At 38.1% G+C, this 19,747-nt stretch overlaps 1 protein-coding gene across 2 annotated transcripts in view; it reads left to right on the top strand.

Moving 5' to 3' along the window:
• Positions 1 to 15,620, top strand: part of RASGEF1B (RasGEF domain family member 1B) — a 43,454-nt gene extending 27,834 nt beyond the window's left edge. For both annotated transcript variants that reach the window (XM_049885912.1, XM_049885913.1), the window contains 6 exons: positions 1,218 to 1,297; positions 2,722 to 2,817; positions 8,198 to 8,293; positions 9,055 to 9,178; positions 10,527 to 10,599; positions 14,202 to 15,620. In XM_049885912.1, the coding sequence (XP_049741869.1) occupies positions 1,218 to 1,297; positions 2,722 to 2,817; positions 8,198 to 8,293; positions 9,055 to 9,178; positions 10,527 to 10,599; positions 14,202 to 14,226 (494 nt within the window). In that variant the 3' untranslated portion in view covers positions 14,227 to 15,620. The remainder of the gene's footprint in view (positions 1 to 1,217; positions 1,298 to 2,721; positions 2,818 to 8,197; positions 8,294 to 9,054; positions 9,179 to 10,526; positions 10,600 to 14,201) is intronic.
• Positions 15,621 to 19,747: the final 4,127 nt, after the last annotated feature.

Below are 19,747 nucleotides of genomic sequence, written 5' to 3' on the forward strand. Positions count from 1 at the left end.
ATTCAGGAATGAAAACGAAATATATATATATATATACATATATATATGTGTATATATATATATATATATATATAAGACATGAGTGAACAAAATCATTATACTGAGCAAAGATGCCAGACACAAAAAATATATATACAGTATGACTCCATTTATATTAAGTTCTAGAATAGACAAAACCAGTCTGTGGTGGTAAGCTACCACTGTTGTAACTTTTATGGGTGGTGGGGACTGACTAGAAGAGGGTGCAAGGGAGCTTTCTAGGGTGAGTAAATGTCTATATCTTGATTAGAATGGTGATCTGCAGGTTTACACATTTGTCAAAATTCCTCTAATTGTATATTTAACATTCATGTATTGCACTGCATGTACATTTTATCTAATTAAATAAAAAAAGAATATTCTTATACTAGTTTTTAAACTATGAATGTTGGTGCATAGACTTAATATACAAAATTATTTAGGCTGGTGCAAACTCTCTGTATAAACAATCTCTGTAACATTTTTTCAAGTAGGCGTAATACAAAAAGCATCATTCGGGAAGGCACCATAGCATGTTCAAATGTATGTGGGTTTTGGTGTCAGATCAGTATAAGCTACCATCTTTGCTACTTGTTAACTGGATGACTTTGGGAAAATTTCTTATCCCCTGGAGCTTCCGCTTATTTTTATAGGAATAGAGGATATATGAGATCATATATGGAAATGTTAGGTTCTAGGTCAAACTACAACTTGTGAGCCAAATCCCACCCACCACCTGTTTTTAATGCCCAGTGACCTAAGAGTGGTTTTTGTATTTTTAAACAATTAAAAAAAAAAATTCAAATATAAAATTCAAATTTCAATGTCCATAAATAAAATTTTATCGGAACACAGCCACGTTATTGTTTTCATAGTGGCCATGGCTGCTCTCGTGCTACAATGGAAATACAAGATTGTTTGTGTAGTTGTGACACAGACCATGTGGCTCACTGGTCCTTTAAAGACAGTTCTCCAACCCCTGCTAAAAGTAAATGGGAGCAGTTATGTTATTTGTAGGCTTAGGGGGAATTTGCAAGAAAAAAAATTTCAAAATTAGAGTTTATAACTTTCTATTAACTAGTAGAATCTTATTTATACTTAACAATAGATACTTTTTAAAAACAGTGTAAGTTGGAATGGCTATTCTATTTCTTTATTTCAACCTTCTTTTTTCCTCTCTTTCCATTTTATCTTTGAAGCTGGCATGAATATGAGCCCAGTCTCTCGACTAAAGAAAACTTGGGCCAAAGTGAAGACTGCAAAGTTTGACATTCTTGAGGTATGCAAAGCTGACATCTTGCTGTTGAGTAACATTTTACACTGGAATGTGGAGTTTCCATGTGTGATCTTGCCCATTGATCAGACAGGACTACAGATGGAAAAGCCCATCTATTCTTGCAGACCCAGAAAAAGAAAAGGTAGATTAGAATTGGAGAGAGAAATAAATCAGGTTGTGGACTAGTCATTTTATAGACAGGTTTCCACTTTGTGGTTGATCAACTAGAGAAATCATGACCTGTCGGTCACATCACATTGCATGCCAGGATAGAATTTGGGTCCTGAACAACAGAGAATTTTCCTTCATCGGGGACCTGCTAGCTTCATCTATCTTCAGTGTGTCTGGGGAGGAGTTCCTCATCCCCTAGAGAAATGCACACCTACCATCCTCTCAATGCACTTAGCCAACCTTTAAAAAAGGCCTTCCACTATATCTCTGAGGTAGTAAGATTTGGGCAAAAGACATTTGTGTTTGAATCTTACCCATTTTAATACCGTATCTTTTCACAAATGATGTGCCCACGTAAGTAACAAGCTCGCGCATATAATGCTCAGCATAGTATGGTAACAAAAATAGTGGTGGGGGGGAGGTTTTGTGCTGTTAGAAAAAGACTGTGTATTGTGCGTGCTATTTGTGTAAAACACGGGATTGCCTTGGTGTGCTGGTATTTTCAATTTTCTATCTTTGGAGGTAAGAAAAGGCTCTTTCCCAAGTTTTCCCCCAAATTAGGAATTATTATTAGATGTATTATGTGACTCTTTATTCATACAGTCTAATTTCATTTCTGTTTTGCAAGATAAATCAAACTAAATCCACTGTTGTTGAGTTGATTCTAACTCATAGCAACCCTATAGGACAGAGTAGAACCATCCCATAGAGTTTCCAAGGAGCGCCTGGTGGATTCGAACTGCCATTCTTTTGGTTAGCAGCCGTACCACTTAACCACTATGCCACCAGGGCTTCCTCTTGCAAGATAAAAAAACCAGTACTTTAATTATTTGTGAATGATTTGCTACCAAGGACAAGGAACAAGTCCTACAAAATGTTGTATCACTGTACACGGTTAACTATCAACTGGCCCATTGACCTTCACATAAAACGAGTAGATTTTCTAATGCTGCTGTTTGACTACTAGTTATTAGTTTTAGGTCTAATCTCAGCAGTTAACCTGGAAGGAATTTAGTCTAGGTTTAACATTATTGAAATTGATATCAGCTTGTATAAATAAACCAAAGCTCAGGAAAGAAAATCTTTGTGTTCTAATATGTTGCATGTGTATATGTGTTTATGAAAGAGATAAATGATATTCCTAATGCATTCTCTAACTTATTTTGAAATTTTTATGTACAGTTAAAAATGTCATCATGTAAACTTCTTGCACGTGAGAATCAAATAGTTTATCCTCTTTTCTCTTCTGTCTCCAGCATCAGATGGACCCTTCAAGCAATTTCTGTAATTACCGAACAGCTCTTCGTGGGGCAGCACAAAGGTCTTTAACAGCTCATAGTAGTAGAGAGAAGGTAGGTACTTAAGCAGTGATCTTTGTGGTAGAGTTGGCATGTTTTGCTCTGCAGGAGACAGCAGTGTAGACTACTACACTGAGCTGCTTTTTCCTGTTCACATTTAAGGAAGTTGGTATAATGTAGAAATTTTATCACTTGCCACATAAGGGAAGAGTATGCTAAAGGAAATTTGGGCATTTTCTCTCCTTTGGAAAGGAAAAAGTGACTTGGTATAAAACTTTGCAAATGTATGCTACCATGTTATTACTGTATTAGTTAAATGATTATTTTGTAGTACGTCTGAGTTGTGTTTCAAGCAATAATTAAGTCATATGTTAGGATGACTAATAGCATTAGAGAGTAATTGACTGCAAAGAAAATAGACATTTAAGCTCTGCACAAGGTAGCTGACTTGATATAACCTTTTCTCTTAAAAGAATTAAGTTACTCCCCCACGGTGAAGTCATTTATTTTCAGAAAGTAGGTTAGTTGCTATAGCATTAAGCCTGCTGTTACTAATTGGATCTGTGGGTGGCATTACAAGTACAGGGATGATGTCTGAGAAATTAATGACCCTTACTCTATTTTTTTCTTACTCTATTTACCCCACCTTTAAACGATTTAATATTATCCTGAATCTATCATCCTCTTGATTCTGAGGGTCTTTTCTTAGCACTTTTCAATGTCACACCTTCTTGGAGGAGGAATAAGTTGTTTCACCATTTGAAGATGATCTTATTTGAGAAATTAACACTTGGCTGTGGTAAAGGGGCTAATGAAGGTTGCTTGATGAACACTATTGTGTTTCAGATTTTGTTTCGATTTTAATTTAAACTGTGTCTTCAACAAACAAACAAAAGTGAGGGTAAAAATCATTACAGGACATCTCAATTATACTCTCCATCCCCCTCAAAAAGCTTCAATCTTAGTTATCTGTAATAAAGATCTTAAATACAAACACAAAACGAAGCCCCACCTTTAAAACATGCTGAGCCTAGTTCCCAAGAAAATACAAAGACAGTTTCTAATAGTTTGAAAGGTATTGTAAATACACTTTTTTTTTTTTTTTTGGATAATAAAGTTACCGCAGAGTCTGAGAGGGAGGGAATGAAACAAAAATAACCGTCTTGCTATAGCCCAACAGAGTTTACCAGCTTTTAAATTTTACCTGGCAAATCTTAGTACTCCTGTGACTAGATTGAGAAGAGATGTAGTCTGAGGGTCTTTTTAAGCTTCAGGAAACAAGCATATACATGAGGAGATCCCAGCACCCTCTAGTGTGAAGATATTTTGAAGGCCCTGCATGTCATCTGGTTCATCTCTCTGTGTTGGGTACAAAGACCTCTCTGCATGGCCTTCAGTGAGCATTTGTTGGGCTTTGTTTCAGCAAGGAGGCCGTAGATTCATCTCTGTCATTAGGGAGCTGCGGTTACCTTGGCCCAAGTAATCTGAAGCCCAGTCCTTTCAAAAAGGCTTCCTGACTATTGCACTTGTGTGAATGTAGCATCCTTTTCCAGAAAAAGTCCGAAGTATTTACCCGTTACATCATTTAATAAACTCTTACTCCTTTAGTTATTTTTTAAAATGCTTCTATGTGAGAAATATGGATTGAATTCTCAAATGAAATCATCACCATGTTAAAAGACTCTGCTGTTTTACATTTCACAATTGGTCCCAAAGGGCAAGAATGAAAACATTTCTGGATAAAATCTATCTTTTATTTAAAAAAAATTGGGGTTCATTTTTCTTTTTTGAGGCAAGGGAGGAGTCTTTATTCTGAAGTAATTTTCTGTTTTAAAATCTCCCTTCCAACATAGCTAGAGCAATAGAATCTTTAATATTCTTTCAAATCCCAAGTTTATTTGTCAAAGCAGCACATCCCTAGGTTCCTTAAAAATTACCAAAACAAAAAAAAGCCAAACCCAGTGCTGTCGAGTCGATTTCGACTCATAACGACCCTATAGGACGGAGTAGAACTGCCCCATAGAGTTTCCAAGGAGCACCTGGCGGATTTGAACTGCCGACCCTTTGGTTAGCAGCTGTAGCACTTAACCACTACGCCACCAGGGTTTCCCTAGGTTCCATAAAATAAATAAATAAATAAATAAAGCAAATCACATCTGTCTTTCACACAGGAACCCTTAAAGTATCTTTAAATGGCTTTTTTTTTTTTTGTCATCAATGGGTGCTTGTGTCTCCCAAGTTTTCAACCATTCCTCATTATGACTACATGGTTTTAAATCCTTCTGCCATTCTGAGTCTATTCTTGTGCCCTCAGTCCTGCTCATTAGCATTTATCTCCATATGTGGAATTAATAATACCTTTGAGGTATAGTTTCCAAGTCTCTGAAATGAGAATAATTTGAAAAGGAATTGGAAAACATTAATACTTGAACAGCTTTCCACTAAAGTCATCATCTAAGGCCTTCTAGAAGCCAAACTTTTACCTTGCCCTACTAATAGACCCATTGCCATTGAGTCTATTCCAACTCATAACAACCCTATAGGACAGAGTAAAACTGACTGCCCTGTAGGGTTTCCAAGCTGTAATCTTTACAGAAGCAGACTGCCTTATCTGCTGGTGGGTTTGAACTGCTGACCTTTCAGTTAGCAGTCTAGCGCTTAACCACTGCGCCACCAGGGCTTCCTCTGCCTAATAACCTGTACATTTCACCTTAAAAAAAAAAAAAATTTGGAAATTCAGAGTCCTTAACGTCTTCTGATTTTTGCTATGGTAAATTGGTATAGTGGCTATAGATCTGAAGTGGATTACCCACAAGTAAATGAGAAATTGAAGCCTGTAAGACTTCTTTCTTGGATCTGGGCATAAGGAACAGCAGTTGAGTATCCTAAGTGAGATGAATTATACATCTGTTCCCTTGAAGGAGTGATTCAGACATTATTACAGCATCTTGCAGCGACCCATGGGTGCAGAAATCACATAATGTATAGCCCCTGCCACCCAGACCTTATAATCCAGTTAGAGGTACATGACATAACCTTTTGAAAAATTTAAACATCGAGATGAGAGAATAAATGAACAGCACCACAAGAATCTCAGAGAGCAGCATACAGAATAGAACACAGATATAAAGCTCTTGTTTCAAAGCTGTTATAATCTGCAAATGTTACATCTTGATTATAATTTTGTCCCCATTCCAGGAGCTGCTTTATGGTGTTTCCTTACCTTTTCAGTGTATCAATAATATGTATCCCCTGTACGGAGCCCATTCGTTTTTGGGGGTGCTTATTTGAGATCAAATCTGTTTTACTTAATTTAATTCTCATCACACCTCATTGAGGTAGTTACTGCTGTCCCTATTTTAAAGTGAGGAGATTAGGTTTTCTGAGCCTGTTAAGCTTATGGCAGTGGTCTGCAAACTTTTTCTATAAAGGGCCAGATAGTAAATGTTTTAGGCTTTGTGGGCAATACAGTCTTCTGTTGCAACTTCTCAACTCTAATGTAGTAGCTCAAAAGCAGACATTGGCAATATGTAGACAAATAAGTGTGGCCCTGTTTCAATAAAACTCTATGACTGTAATTTGAATGTCATAGAATTTTCATGCATCATGAAATATTCTTTTTGATTTTTTCTAGCCACTTCAAAATGTAAAACGGTTCTTATCTAACAAGCCTTACAAAAATAGGCAGTGGGCCCAAGTTGGCCCAGGGCCTTAGTTGCCAACTCCTGGCTATACCCCAGGAAATCATGGAGCCGTGTGTGTGTGTGTGTGTGTGTGTGTGTGTGTGTGCAAAACATATACCAATTCAACAATTTCTGCATGTACAGTTCAGTGACATTGATTACATTCTTCGAGTTGTGCAACCATTCTCACCCTCCTTTTCTGAATTATTCATTCCCCATTAACATAAACTCGCTGCCCCCCTAAGTTTCCTGCCTAACCTTTAGAGTTGCTGTTGTCAGTTTGATCCCACATAGGTTTTTACAAATGCAATAATGACAGGGCCATATTTTAGACTTATGTCTGATAGATCCTGTGGCCCAGCACTGTCCACTCACATATGTCTTTCACAGAGGCAAGCTTAAGGTGTGCTTTCGTCATTTTTACTAAAGCTGTTTAATTCCACAATAGAAGAGAAATATGAAGTAAGATTTGAAGGAGATGATAAAAAGAAAATGAGATCTTTAGTATTTCAGCTTTAGTGGCAAACGAGTAGAAGTATATTCAAGTAGTTTGTCAAAATTGAAGGTTCTCTTCGGTTATTTTCAGAGATCAGTGAAACAAAAAATGATCAGAACTTTTGTTGCAAATGACTTTAGAGGAAAATCTGAATTTCTCTCTAGAGGTGAATTGATATTTAATATTTTCATGTGTGAGCCAAAAAACATTTTTCCGACCTTCCATTCATTTAGTATAGACACACTACGTGAGTCATGAGCTTAGAAAAAGTTAAAACCTGATCATGGAGAAACAAGACCCCCAGTTTGCGTTTGATGCATTTCTTGCATTGTGGCAAATTTGGGATCTTATAAAAATGTGTTGGCAGTTGAGAGAAAGTGGAAGTTATTGTATCTGAGCTTTGTTCTTTGTTCATTATGGGCTTAGAAAGATTTAGGGTAATTTCTTAGTGCTTATTATTTTAGGTTATTTAATTAAATAATCACCTCATCCAAACAAAGATTTGAGGCAGGAAACTATTACTAAAAAAGGTTCATTGTTTTTTAAGCGACCATTAATTTTAATTTACACATTTATATTCCTCCTTCACTTGGGGGCACATCTCACAACACATCGTGTAAGTTCCTACTGAGGTGATTCCCACGAGAATGCGTGCTAACTTGTCAAGTCTCCTCAGTATGAAGTTTACCACAACGATTGCCTACAACCCCGAGCTCTCCCATTACATTGAGCAATGTGCTCAAGGATAAAATAAAAGTATCATCTAAAAAGCAAAAAAGTTCATCTGGAATGTAAAAATCTAAGTAATATGGCGATATTGATTCTAGCAGAGAGATGGGTCATCTTAAAATCTTAGTACCTATAATGACAGGTATTCTCTAAATATTTTACTGCAAACAAGGGGTTGCTAAATGGAAAAAGAGAACTCTTTTAGATTTTTTTCCTTTCATTATAGCTAGAATGTACAGATCTTATTGTCTACTATTGCATTGTGAAAAATAGGAAAACTGTAGCAACAACACTGTCCCATCCACCCCCACCACCCACTTGTCTTTGGCATGCTTTAGTTACTAATAGCATTGTATTACCTAAGCGAGGAAACTGCTGACATGTGAGGTAAATAAAACACCAAATCTTAATTCATTGAGGACTTTCATGAAATCCAGAATTAATGTTGTTTGTTAATCTCTTATTGTTTGATGAGAAGCTAAATATTTATTTGAATAAACAAACCAGAATCTTTTGTTTTCTCCAGATTGTGATACCCTTCTTCAGTCTCTTAATTAAAGATATTTACTTCCTCAATGAAGGCTGTGCCAACCGCCTCCCGAACGGCCATGTCAATTTCGAGGTAAGTGTGATAAGGTAGGGTACAGAACAGAATACAGGGAGGAGCAGCTTCTCCAGCATCACACCCACTGCCAAGCACCCAAAGCTCACTCTGATTTTGAAGCTACAGAACCAAGTTTTCTCTTTCCCTACTAGTTTATAGGCGTTCCTGGGTGGTGCGCATGGTTAAGTGCTTGAGTACAAGCCAAAGGGTTGACAGTTCAAACTCACTAAGAGGCGCCTCCGAAGACAGGGCTGGTTGAACAGTTCTACTCTGCAACATACGGGGTCTCCATGAGTCAGAATTGACTCAGCGGCAACTAACAACAACAACTAAACCAACAACACATTTTTAAGAAATTTATGATACCAAGTGGAATAGATTACCTACGTTATTATTGTTGTTGTTTGGAAGAAATGATTAAATTTTTACTAAACCAAAAAAAAAAAAAAAAAACGTGTTGTGGCCAAGTCGATTCCGACTCATAGTGACCCTGTAGGACAGAGTAGAGCTGCACCATAGGGTTTCCAAGGAGTGGCTGGTGGATTCGAACCGTCAGCCTTTTGGTTAGCAGCCATAGCTCGCCATAGCTCTTAACCACTCTGTCACCAGGGCTCCACATCTTTACCTATACCTAGCAAATGCAATCTTTGTAAAATTAAGAAAATTATTTAACTCAGAAGGTTAGAAACCAGAGGGAAACATGTTAAATGGAGCTGTCTCAATTTTTGATGACTGCCTTTAAATTCTTCCTTTTTTTTTTTTTGTTAATTGTTTTCCAGAAATTTTGGGAACTGGCCAAGCAAGTAAGTGAGTTCATGACATGGAAACAAGTAGAGTGTCCATTTGAGAGGGATCGGAAGATCTTGCAGTACCTGCTAACAGTCCCAGTCTTCAGTGAAGATGGTGAGTAAGCCCTTTGTTTGCAGCTGTCTTATCTACCCTTCAGTTAGGAAATTAGTGTGTAAGTGCTTGGTGTATAGTATGAGGTCTGTCCCTTGACGACCTCCATTTTAAGAGTTTGTCATCACACAGAAAACCTTATGATTTGTCCTGAAAATATTGAATCAGGCACCCACTTAAAATTCACTCATAAACAGTATGTTTTTGTGTTTAAAGATTATAATACCAAATCTTCAGAGCTTTGGGTACAAATGGAAAGTTACTGAAGGAATTTTTTTTTCCCCCTTGTTTGGGCTGGCTTCAGCTTCAGTGGAGATAAAGGTGTTTTATGGTATGTTGGTGTTGAAGGCAATTTTTGGGGAAAAATAAGTTTATTGCTACCCCATACTGTTTGGAAAAGTGGTGGAAAGTTAAAATATTAGGGGATTTCAGGCGGAAAAGTGATAGAATATCTACAGAAAAAAATTCACTTAAAGAGAGTTAGAGTTTGTAGAAGACTCATGGATTCACACCAGTGATTTGTTATATTCTAATAGTATAGGAATCAGTAGCACCTATAGATTAACAGTTTCCCATAATAGATTGGTAGTGATCATAATGAATGAAGCACATGAAAGATTAAGCCCACCAGATTTTAAATGTGATTATTAATGTGTTTTAATTTTTGGAAAATTAACAATTTATGCATGTATTAATTTTATGTCAGTGCAAATGTTTGCCACAACTCCTATTTCCTGAACAAAACAAACAGTTAAGAGCTCATTGTACTTCCCAATTTGAGACTATATTTACCAGTGACTTTTGATTCTTGCTATTAGTGATATCCATTCTGGAGGGGATTTGATCATTTTTTACCTCTACAAATGGGATTAATAACAAGCTTTTTAACCTTTGAGTGAAGGTTCCTTCTGATATAAAATGAAAAAAAAAAAAATTAGAAGGGTGGAAAATTGGCCTGGAAAACCTGGCTTTTTATGAGTTTTTAAAAACAAGGATACCAGGAAAGGATCTTCTCTCAGCCACCCCTTTATAAAAAACATAATTCTGAGTGTACGATAGCATCATACAGCTAACATTTATAAGCCTTTTTGCATTATAAATTATCTCTTTGCTAATTAAAGCTCCTTTTTGGCCTGAAGGCCATTGGGTTTTGTTATGGTGGCCAGTCAGAGGCAAAGCACTGTCTTGTGTTCTTAATGACACTATGAATCTTTTCAGTCATCACTTAATGTAAAAGAGTGTGTCTTGCAATAGGGTTTGGCTTAAGTTGAACAGAGAGATAAATGGTGGTAGATAGTTTATTGGGAAAAGGCTTCAGCGTTAATGCACTGTTATTGTCTGTTGATTATAGCTCTCTACTTGGCTTCTTATGAGAGTGAAGGACCTGAAAATCATATAGAGAAAGACAGATGGAAGTCTCTAAGGTGAGTCTCATTGTTGTTTAAATCTAAGGGAGATGTTGGTCTCACTTGAAGAAAGCCACATGCTTTCTACGGGAGATCCCTGCCTACCTAGTCCTCTTTGCCTTATGTCCTGTTAATCGAATTCTCCTTGTGGCATAGAATTCTGTTTTGCCGCCATTCAGTTTTAATGACTTCCAATTTTCTTTTTTTTACTGGTAGGTATACAGTGAGTGTAGTTTTCTCCTCTTTTCTCTCCCATTATTTTGTGGGATGAGGAACCGAAATAACCTTTTATAGTGAAAGAGCACCTCTGGCTATCCTCATCTAAAAGATCAGAAGTTCAGATCACATTTCTGAATAGTTCTTCTAACTCTAAAATTTTGTTTGACCTGAGATAAAAGAGACTTAAGTACCGTCTAGTTTAATAAAGTTGGGTATGTCATTTACCTACTGGATCTTAGTCTCCTCTTTGGTTTGAGAGAGAGTTGGGACTTCAAACCTAATCCTGAGTATTTAACGTTTTTATTTGGTTAGAATTTTCAAACAAAACTAGCATAGGTAAATTCATCCTTTAATCATTTGAAACACTTTAATGGGCATAAAAAACAGGCCAGGATATAATACAGTATAATCAAAATTGTTTTCTTTGTACTTCCACGAAGAAACTGAGGATATGTACCTTTTCAGACCAGGGTTGACAAGCAAACTTTCCCTTCTTCATTTTGTGACCTCAGAGGCATTTGAGAGCCTTCATTATACTGCATATTAGACTAAGTTTCATGAAACAGGATTTCCAAGATAAGCTTAGTTTTGTCTCATTTTGTCTGTTTCAAAAGAAAACTAGAGCTGCTTCTTTTTACCTGTCCTTGAGGAGAGATGAGTTACAGAAACCTTGGAATTACTATCTTAGAACAATTCCTGGTGACAGGCAAAGGATTGCAGGTGTTTCTTGTATTCCCTACACAAACGTGAAAAAGACATGGCCGATGGCCCAGAATCATGGGGGTGTAGCACCTGCAGGGCTGATGCCCGGTTACATTTTTATGAAAATTTGTGCCTGCCAATGCACATTCAAATTAAAATTCTGTATTATTTTACATTTGTATTAAAAGATATTTACTGTACTCTTTAATATTATTCATGTGTAAGACATGAACCTAGAATATCTTTTTGGATAAAAGATTTGGGAATTAATCCTTTTGGTTATCTTTTTAAGATGAGTTTTGCCTTCCATATTTCTCTTTTTAATCTCCTCTGTCTCTTAAAAGCATTAAGTTTGATATCTCTAGGTACAGCTTAGCTATTATTACTTTTCTTAAAGTTTTTTTTTTTAATTGGTAAATAAATTGGCTATGGACAAATGATACCTGATATCTATATTATCTATGGAATCTAGACAGATTAAAATTGCCCAAACCTACCCATAATTTCTGTTTGTTATTCTTTTATGCCGTATTGCTATTGATTATTGGTTAGGTTGGAAGGGGCTGTAAGTCAATGATTTGTTAGTAAGAGGTAAAGACTAAATTGTTTAGTCTCTTCCCATGTCTCTGTGTACCAGACACACAGTATACAACAACAGTTAACATTAGATTGGTTCAAATGTGACAACATAATATATTGGAGATTTTAGAAATATGAGGTGAAAAAGAGAGTGTACTGCTTTAAATTCAGGCACAAATCTACCCTCAATTGTACAGGAGTGCAAAATTACCCGATAATAATCCCTCTGCTAAGGATTCATTGAAGGACAAGCAGTGGCACGAATAAAATGAATGATATATAAGGAAATATATATATAAGCTCAGTAAAAACAAAAAAACCAAACCCATTGCCGTCGAGTCGATTCTGACTCATAGCGACCCTATAGGACAGAGTAGAACTGCCCCACAGAGTTTCCAAGGAGCGCCTGGCAGATTTGAACTGCCGACCCTTTGGTTAGCAGCTGCAGTTCTTAACCACTATGCCATCAAGGTTTCCATAAGCTCAGTAGAGATGTACTGTTTGGTGTAAAAGACTAATTTCCATGTTACAGTTTTTCTTCAAGGGGCCATGGGCTCCACAGTCTCCCCTTCATGCTTGTGTTTAATCCATATACTGCCTTTCCTGTACCTTGCCCCTTCTCAAGACTCAGCTCCAGTGCCTCCCCTCCCTGATCTATTTCTCCCCAGAAAAACTTCACTTTTTTTTTCTTCTTTATTTTTAGTGAAAATATACAGAGTAAAACATGTACCTATTTAACAATTTCTACACATACAGTTCAAGCGACATTGGTTACATTCCTCTCTTTGTGTAAACAATTTCGGTATTTCTACTCAAATTGTTTCACTACCATTAACTTAGATTCATTGCCCCCCCTAAACGTCTCGTCTGTGCTTTAGAGTTACTGTTGTTGATTTGGTCTCATATATACAATCTTTTAAAAGAGTGCAATACTCAGGGCATACATTCTTTACTAATTGAGCTAAACTGTTGCTTAGTTTAAAGATGACTTCGGGGGATAATTTTGGTTGAAGGTTTAAAGATTGTCTCAGGGCGGTAGATTGGGAATTCCTCTAGTCTCACTGGGTCCAATAAGTCTGAAAACTTTAAGAATTTGAAATACTGTTCCACATTTTTCCCTTTTCTATCAGGATTTATCTTTTGTGTCCCTGATCAAAACGTTGGGTAATGGTAACTGGGCACTATCCAGTTCTACTGATCCTGTGACAGAGGAGGCAGTAGTTCATGGATGCAGTTAGTCCTATAGTCCAGTTGAGAGTACACTTCTTTTACCAAGCAAGCCTTGTTTGGTAATGCATGCAGGTCTTTGCCTACTAATATGTAAGCCCTTTGAGGGCAACCAATCCAGGGTCTCTACTTCATATCTGCCACACCTCTTGACATGGTGTCTTACGCACCATTGCTCTTTAATCCATGCTTCTACCATGCGGTTGAATGATGCTAGGTTACTACAGGTATTGGCCAAGGCATGGCGACCATGAGAGGATAAAGAAAAGAAATAGGCTATTACAACTTACAAAGCCACATGTGTCAAGTAGTTGCTAAACTAACTATTCTAAAATGATAGTACCTACTTGAGAATTTGTACCTTGTACCTTGGAAGGCAGTAAAGATATTTTTATGTAGATGCTTTTCCTGCTGGCCCTAGAGCTATTCATTGCAGGCAGTTGGATTCAACAATGGCAATGACAGATACACCTCTGAGGGCAGACACCTTTTTCATCCCTACTCAATAAGCATACCCACTGGTCATGGAATATGTTAATGAGGATGTCCTTGTCTGTCTATGAAATCAGGTCATCTGTGAGAAGACAGCATGTACCTAAAAGCTGTTTTTTTTAATCATTAGTAACCTTTGTGTGTTTGTTTTAATATGAAGCCATACAAGACATAGATTTCCCTATAAACAACCCTTTTACCATTAATGTTTGCTTTAAGTGATTAGCAATCCCTGCCCCCCCAAAAAAGGGGCTTCACAGCTGAATTCTTTTTCCTGTTTTTAAATATGTAAAATCAAGCTTAAAACACAAGAAGCATGAAGCCAATATAAGCAAGGCATTTTAATCCTAGTTCACATATTCTCCTGCATTCTTTCTTATATTGTCTTCTTTATTACTCAGGTCAAGCCTCTTAGGCAGAGTTTAACATATGGGATGCTGACTGCTCCTGCCACCACCACCACCAGCTCCGCTGTTGCTGCACTGCCGTCATGCAGATCATTGAGGGGCTGGTCTTTATTTTCTGGCATCCAGCACCATGAGAAATCCTGAGTACCCCGGTGCCGCTGGAGTGCTCCAGTCAGCAAAGAAAGCAGGTTCACTCCAGAGCAGATGGGGAACTTATCTCCCACAGCTGACAGATTGACTCGGATTTCATGAGACTGAAATGTTCACTGAAGACGCTTGAGAAAGAATCCTCTAAAGATCCCAGCTCTGCACATGATTCATCTCCTGGAATTTCCATGTGAATCACAGCTCTGCACCTGGATGGAGCTTTCTTTTGTGTATGTGTTTATTTGGTTGAACATTTGCTGCTAATGGGACTTGCCCAGCTGAGTGCTGGCTCTTAGGAAGCCCATGTTTCTTTGTTAACTTAATGAAAAAGGGAGAGGAGGGAGGGGAAAAAAACCCCTCCATTGAGGTCCCAAAACTCAGCTCTGTCAGTATTGCCAGAGAGGGAAGAGTGGTTGGATGCTGACTGCGGAGTTGCTTCCTGTTAGTGTGTGTTGTGTTGTGAATTCCTCTCCTCCCTCTTCCTACAAGATTTTGAGTTGGCTGCTGGTTAGCAAACTCGTTTTTACCCATATAAGTTATTTAATATAATAATGAAGCTCAACACTGTGGTAGGAAAATAGCCACTAGGAGGAAAGCAAAAAAAGCAAAAAAAAAAAAAAAAAGCAGAGTTTGTCACTAGACTGCTTAACGTTCTAGAAGGACTTTTTGTTTTCTTTGCCCTTCTGAGCTGTTTACAACAGACCAGTGTATTCTACAGATATATTTTTTGTTACTTAGTTTTCCATAACACCTTTTTTTTTCTCTTGTAAATTTAAATTATCTGACATTAAGTGTCCTGAAAAACCCTACAGCATAATTACAATTCGAATTTTTCTTTAACAGATTTTATGTTTGTTTGTTGCATTACCTTTTGGAGCCTGTTGATGACTAAACATGAGAAAAGAATAAATGGAAACTTTAACCCTCTCCACTACAGCAGTGAACAAAACAAATGAAAAAGACCTTGCTGTTCATGCAGTGGCTGTGAAATAGTTCACCTTGTTAAACACCTAAGTAAGTCTGTAGTTGCCCTGCAAACTTAGCCAGTGTATTTATTTACTCTAGGAAAAACTGTAGAGTAGTAACCTGTGCTAATGGAAACAAACACCACCACCATGTGGAAAACAGAGATGTATTTAAAAATTTAATGACTTGGTTAAAAAAAAAAAAAACCGCATGTATGTATGCTGCCCGTCATCTCAGCAGACCGACCATTTGTCTGCAGACTGTCCCTTTACAATCATCAATATATTTTACGCTCTGCGACCAGCAGTTGTGGCGTCTTCTTTTTCTTTGATGGGTGGGGTTGCTGGTGCGGTGAGGTGGGGCGGGGGGACTCTAGTCACAGTAGGTTCAGCTCTTTGAAAGTGGCTAGAATGTGTCTGTCCTTGAGGAGGTGGACATTAGGAGTATGCATTTGTGCACTTGTTTTTTTAAAGTGAATGACAGGAAGCTTTTAATAACTATGACTTGCCAAGGAATTTCTCAATGTTTAGCATAGATTATTATCTCATCATTACCCCCACATTTTAGGTGTGCAGACAGGCGTGTAGAGGTTAAGTAATTTGTCCAAGGTCCCAGAGCTACCGAGAGGCACAAAGAATATGTACTGGACCTTATAATTCCAGAGCCCAGCCTGGAAATCACATCATCACTGCTTCTCAAACTTCAATATGCTTGCAGATACCTGGGGGACTTGGTTACATGTAGGCTTTGATTCAGTGGGTCTGGGGTGGGGCCCAGGAAACCCTGGTGGCATGGTGGTTAAGTACTACAGCTGCTAACCAAAAGGTTAGCAGTTCAAATCCACAAGGCATTCCTTGGAAACTCTATGGGGCAGTTCTACACTGTTGTATAGGGTTGCTGTGAGTTGGAATCAACTTGATGGCAGTGGGTTCAGTTGGTTTGGTTGGGGCCCAGGTGGTGTTGATGCTTCTGGTCCTGGGACCCCCACTTAGAGTAACAAGATACAATGGTGCCTCCTGCCCCCTTGCACTGCCTTTCCCTGACCTCTCTTCCCCTTCATTCTCTTCTGTAATGGCGGCAATATTTATCCTTCAACCACCTGCATCAGGGTCTGGAAAACTGGCCCGTTGGCCAAATCCAGCCTGACGCATTTTGTGTGGCCCATGAGCTAACAATGGTGGGGGGAAAAGAAAAAAATATATATATATATATACACACACACACACACACAAAGACTATTTCATGGTGTGTGAACATACTATGAAATTCAAATTTCAGCATCCGTAAATAAAGTTTTATTGGAACATAGCCACTCTCATTCATTTTTGTCTTATGTCAGGTTTCTGCTACGACAGCACAATAGAGTAGTTGCGACAGAGACCGTATGGCCTGCAAAGCTTCAAATATTTACTCTGCCCCTTTACAGAAAGCTTGCTGACCCCTAATCTAAGTGGTTATTTTGAGCATTACAGTGATCATTTGCAAAAATGGCATTAAGTACCTAAATGTGGCTTCTGAAAAAATTTTCTAAAGTGGTATTTGGACTGAAACTTGTGATTTTATGGATATTTGAACAAACAATTTTCATACAGTTACTACTCTAATACGTAGACTCTAGTTTTAATGTTCAGGTTAGCCAGAGGTCCAACCCATGTATTATCTGTGGAATCATTTAATAGTCTCCCTTTGATGCTGTGTGTATTTGAATTACCCAGCGGGCTTAGAGGTGCATATATAATTTATATGGCTGGCGTGGAAGCCTTGGTAAATACCAGTGTACACAGCACTGGGTAATGTCAGTAGTCTGCGATTCAGGATGTGTTTCGTCCAGACGTGCCATGTACTCCAAAGCCGCCAGCTTGGAGCTGGAGCATGGGGGTGCTTCAGAACAAACTGGGTCTATATAAGTAAAAGGAGAGTGCACATTTCACTATTTCAGGTATATTGTAACCATTGTCGTCCAGTCAATTCTGACTCATAGCAACCATATAGGACAGAGTAGAGCTGCCCCATAGGGTTTCTAAGGAGCAGCTGGTGGATTCTAACTGCCGACCTTGGGGTTAGCAGCCGTAGCTTTTAACTAACTACTGCACCACCAGGGCTGTACCTGAAGAATGTCTCCCCCTTTTTTGGAGACCAGGGTCTTGCATTCCCTGGGGGTGGCAAGCCTTTCATCTTTCAAAGAAAACATATTGGAAAAGGGTAGTCCTGTCTTTGTCTTCGAAGGCTTTCAGTTTCATTGTTCTTTCGTTTTAGGTCAAATACAATTAGGAAATTTGTTCAGAAGCCACATTTAGGTATCTAAGGCCATAATAGAGACCTTACGGCATTTTTGCGAACTATCATTGTAAAGCTCAACTCATAGCTCCAACTCATAGTGCCTCCAAAATGTTGCCTAGTCCTGTACCATCTTCATGATGGTTGGAATGCTAGAGTCCATCGGTGCAGCCACTGTGTATTTTGAATGCCTTCCAACCTAGTGGTCTCATCTTCCAGCACTATATTGGATAATGTTCTGCTGTGATCCATAGGGTTTCCATTGGCTAATTTTCAGAAGTAGATTGCCAGGGCACTCTTCCTAGACCATCTTAGTCTGAAAGCTCAGCTGAAACCTGTCTACTGCGGATGACTCTGCTGATATTTAAAATAATAGTGGCATAGCTTCCAGCATTGTAAAAACACATTTACATTGCCACTTTCCTTAGCTCTGGCTCCTCTGCCCATTTTCTTCCAGCACACTTTTTCTGTACTTTCTTTATCTAGCTGGTGCCCACACCCTCCTGGGTTTGGAATTGCAAGAAAACACAGTCTACCACTGGAAGATGAATTGCTAAACTGTATAAAAATGCTAGGTTGTGAATTATTAACATCACCTACTTTCCACAAAAATCCTCACAACTGGACCAATAAGCAACATCATGATAAACAAAATATTGAAGTTGTAAAGGGTTTCATTTTAAGTGGATTCACAATCGACACCAATGGAAGCAGCAGTCAAGAAATCAAATGATGCATTGGGCAAATCTACAAAAGACCTCTTCAAAGTGTTAAAATGCAAAGATACCACCTTGAGTACTAAAGTGCACCTAACCCAAGACATGGTATTTTCAAGTGGTGAAGAGCCATGGCTGTTAACCAAAAGGTCAGCAGCTTGAATCCACCAGCTGCTCCTTGGAAACCATATGGAGCAGTTCTACTTTTTCCTACAGGGTCTCTGTGAGTTGGAATTGACTCAACGGAAACAGGTTTGGTTTTGGGTTTTACATGCATGGGGAAGCTGGACAATGGATAAAAAAGACCAAAGAAGAATTGATAAACTTGAATTATGCTGTTGGTGAAGAACATTGAATTGGATTGCCAGAAGAATGAATAAATCTATCTTAAAAGTAATACAGCCAGAATGCTCCTTAGAAGCAAGCATGGTGAGACTATGTCTCACATACTTTGGACATGTTCTCAGGAGGGACCAGTCCCTGAATAAGGACATCATCCTTGGTAAAGTAGAGGGTCAGCGAAAAAGAGGAAGACCCCCAATGAGATGGGTTGACACAGTGGCTGCAAAAATGGGCCCAAACATAGCAACAATTGTGAGGATGGTGCAGGAGCAGGAAGTGTTTCATTCTGTTGTACATAGGTTCACTATGAATCAAAACCCACTCATGACACCTAATAATAACAACAACAACTTTCTATTTTGGTATTTTTTGCTTACTCTGTGATAGACCTCAACAGAAGACAGTGCCTGCCTCATTCCCAAACTTGTCTTACTATTCTGATGGAGAATGCAGGATAGGAATAGAAAAAAGAATGAGGCTAATTTTTTGTTGGAACTAAGGGCTCAAAGGAGTTCCTGATTTAGGTTCCTGGAAAAAATGTGGTTTGTGTCCTGGAGACTACTGACTAAGCATAGAACTTTTAGATATTCTGATGGTGATTCTATTACATTTACCCTTAAGAAATTTTAGGAGGGAGACCTGGGCTTTCAGAGTTTTAATAGAAAATTGGGCACTTCTGGGATAGTTCAAATGTTTTTCAGATAATTGCCTCATTTCTTTGCTTCATGTAACCAAGATCACTTTACAGCACTCAGTGCTAAGAAAGAGGTAATGGAGGTTTGAGGTTTATGTATTCAAACCCTACAGTGTAGGGGCCTGATACTCAAAAACAGTAAACAAGACTGACTCCATGCAGAACACAGCACTGTTTTAATTCTGTACTTAAGAATAGACTCCTCTTAAATGATGCTTATAAAAAAAATTTTTTTTTGTTGTAGGTGAAAGTTTACATAGCAAATTTGTTTCCATTTAACAGTTTTTATACAACTTGTTCCATGACATTGGTTACATTTTCTACAATGTGTCAACATTCTCATTATTTCCATTCTTTTTTGTTCTTTTTCCATTAATCTACCTTTCCTGCCTCTCCTA

This window comes from Elephas maximus, chromosome 5 (assembly GCF_024166365.1).
Source record: "Elephas maximus indicus isolate mEleMax1 chromosome 5, mEleMax1 primary haplotype, whole genome shotgun sequence".
NCBI classification, from domain to species: domain Eukaryota; kingdom Metazoa; phylum Chordata; class Mammalia; order Proboscidea; family Elephantidae; genus Elephas; species Elephas maximus.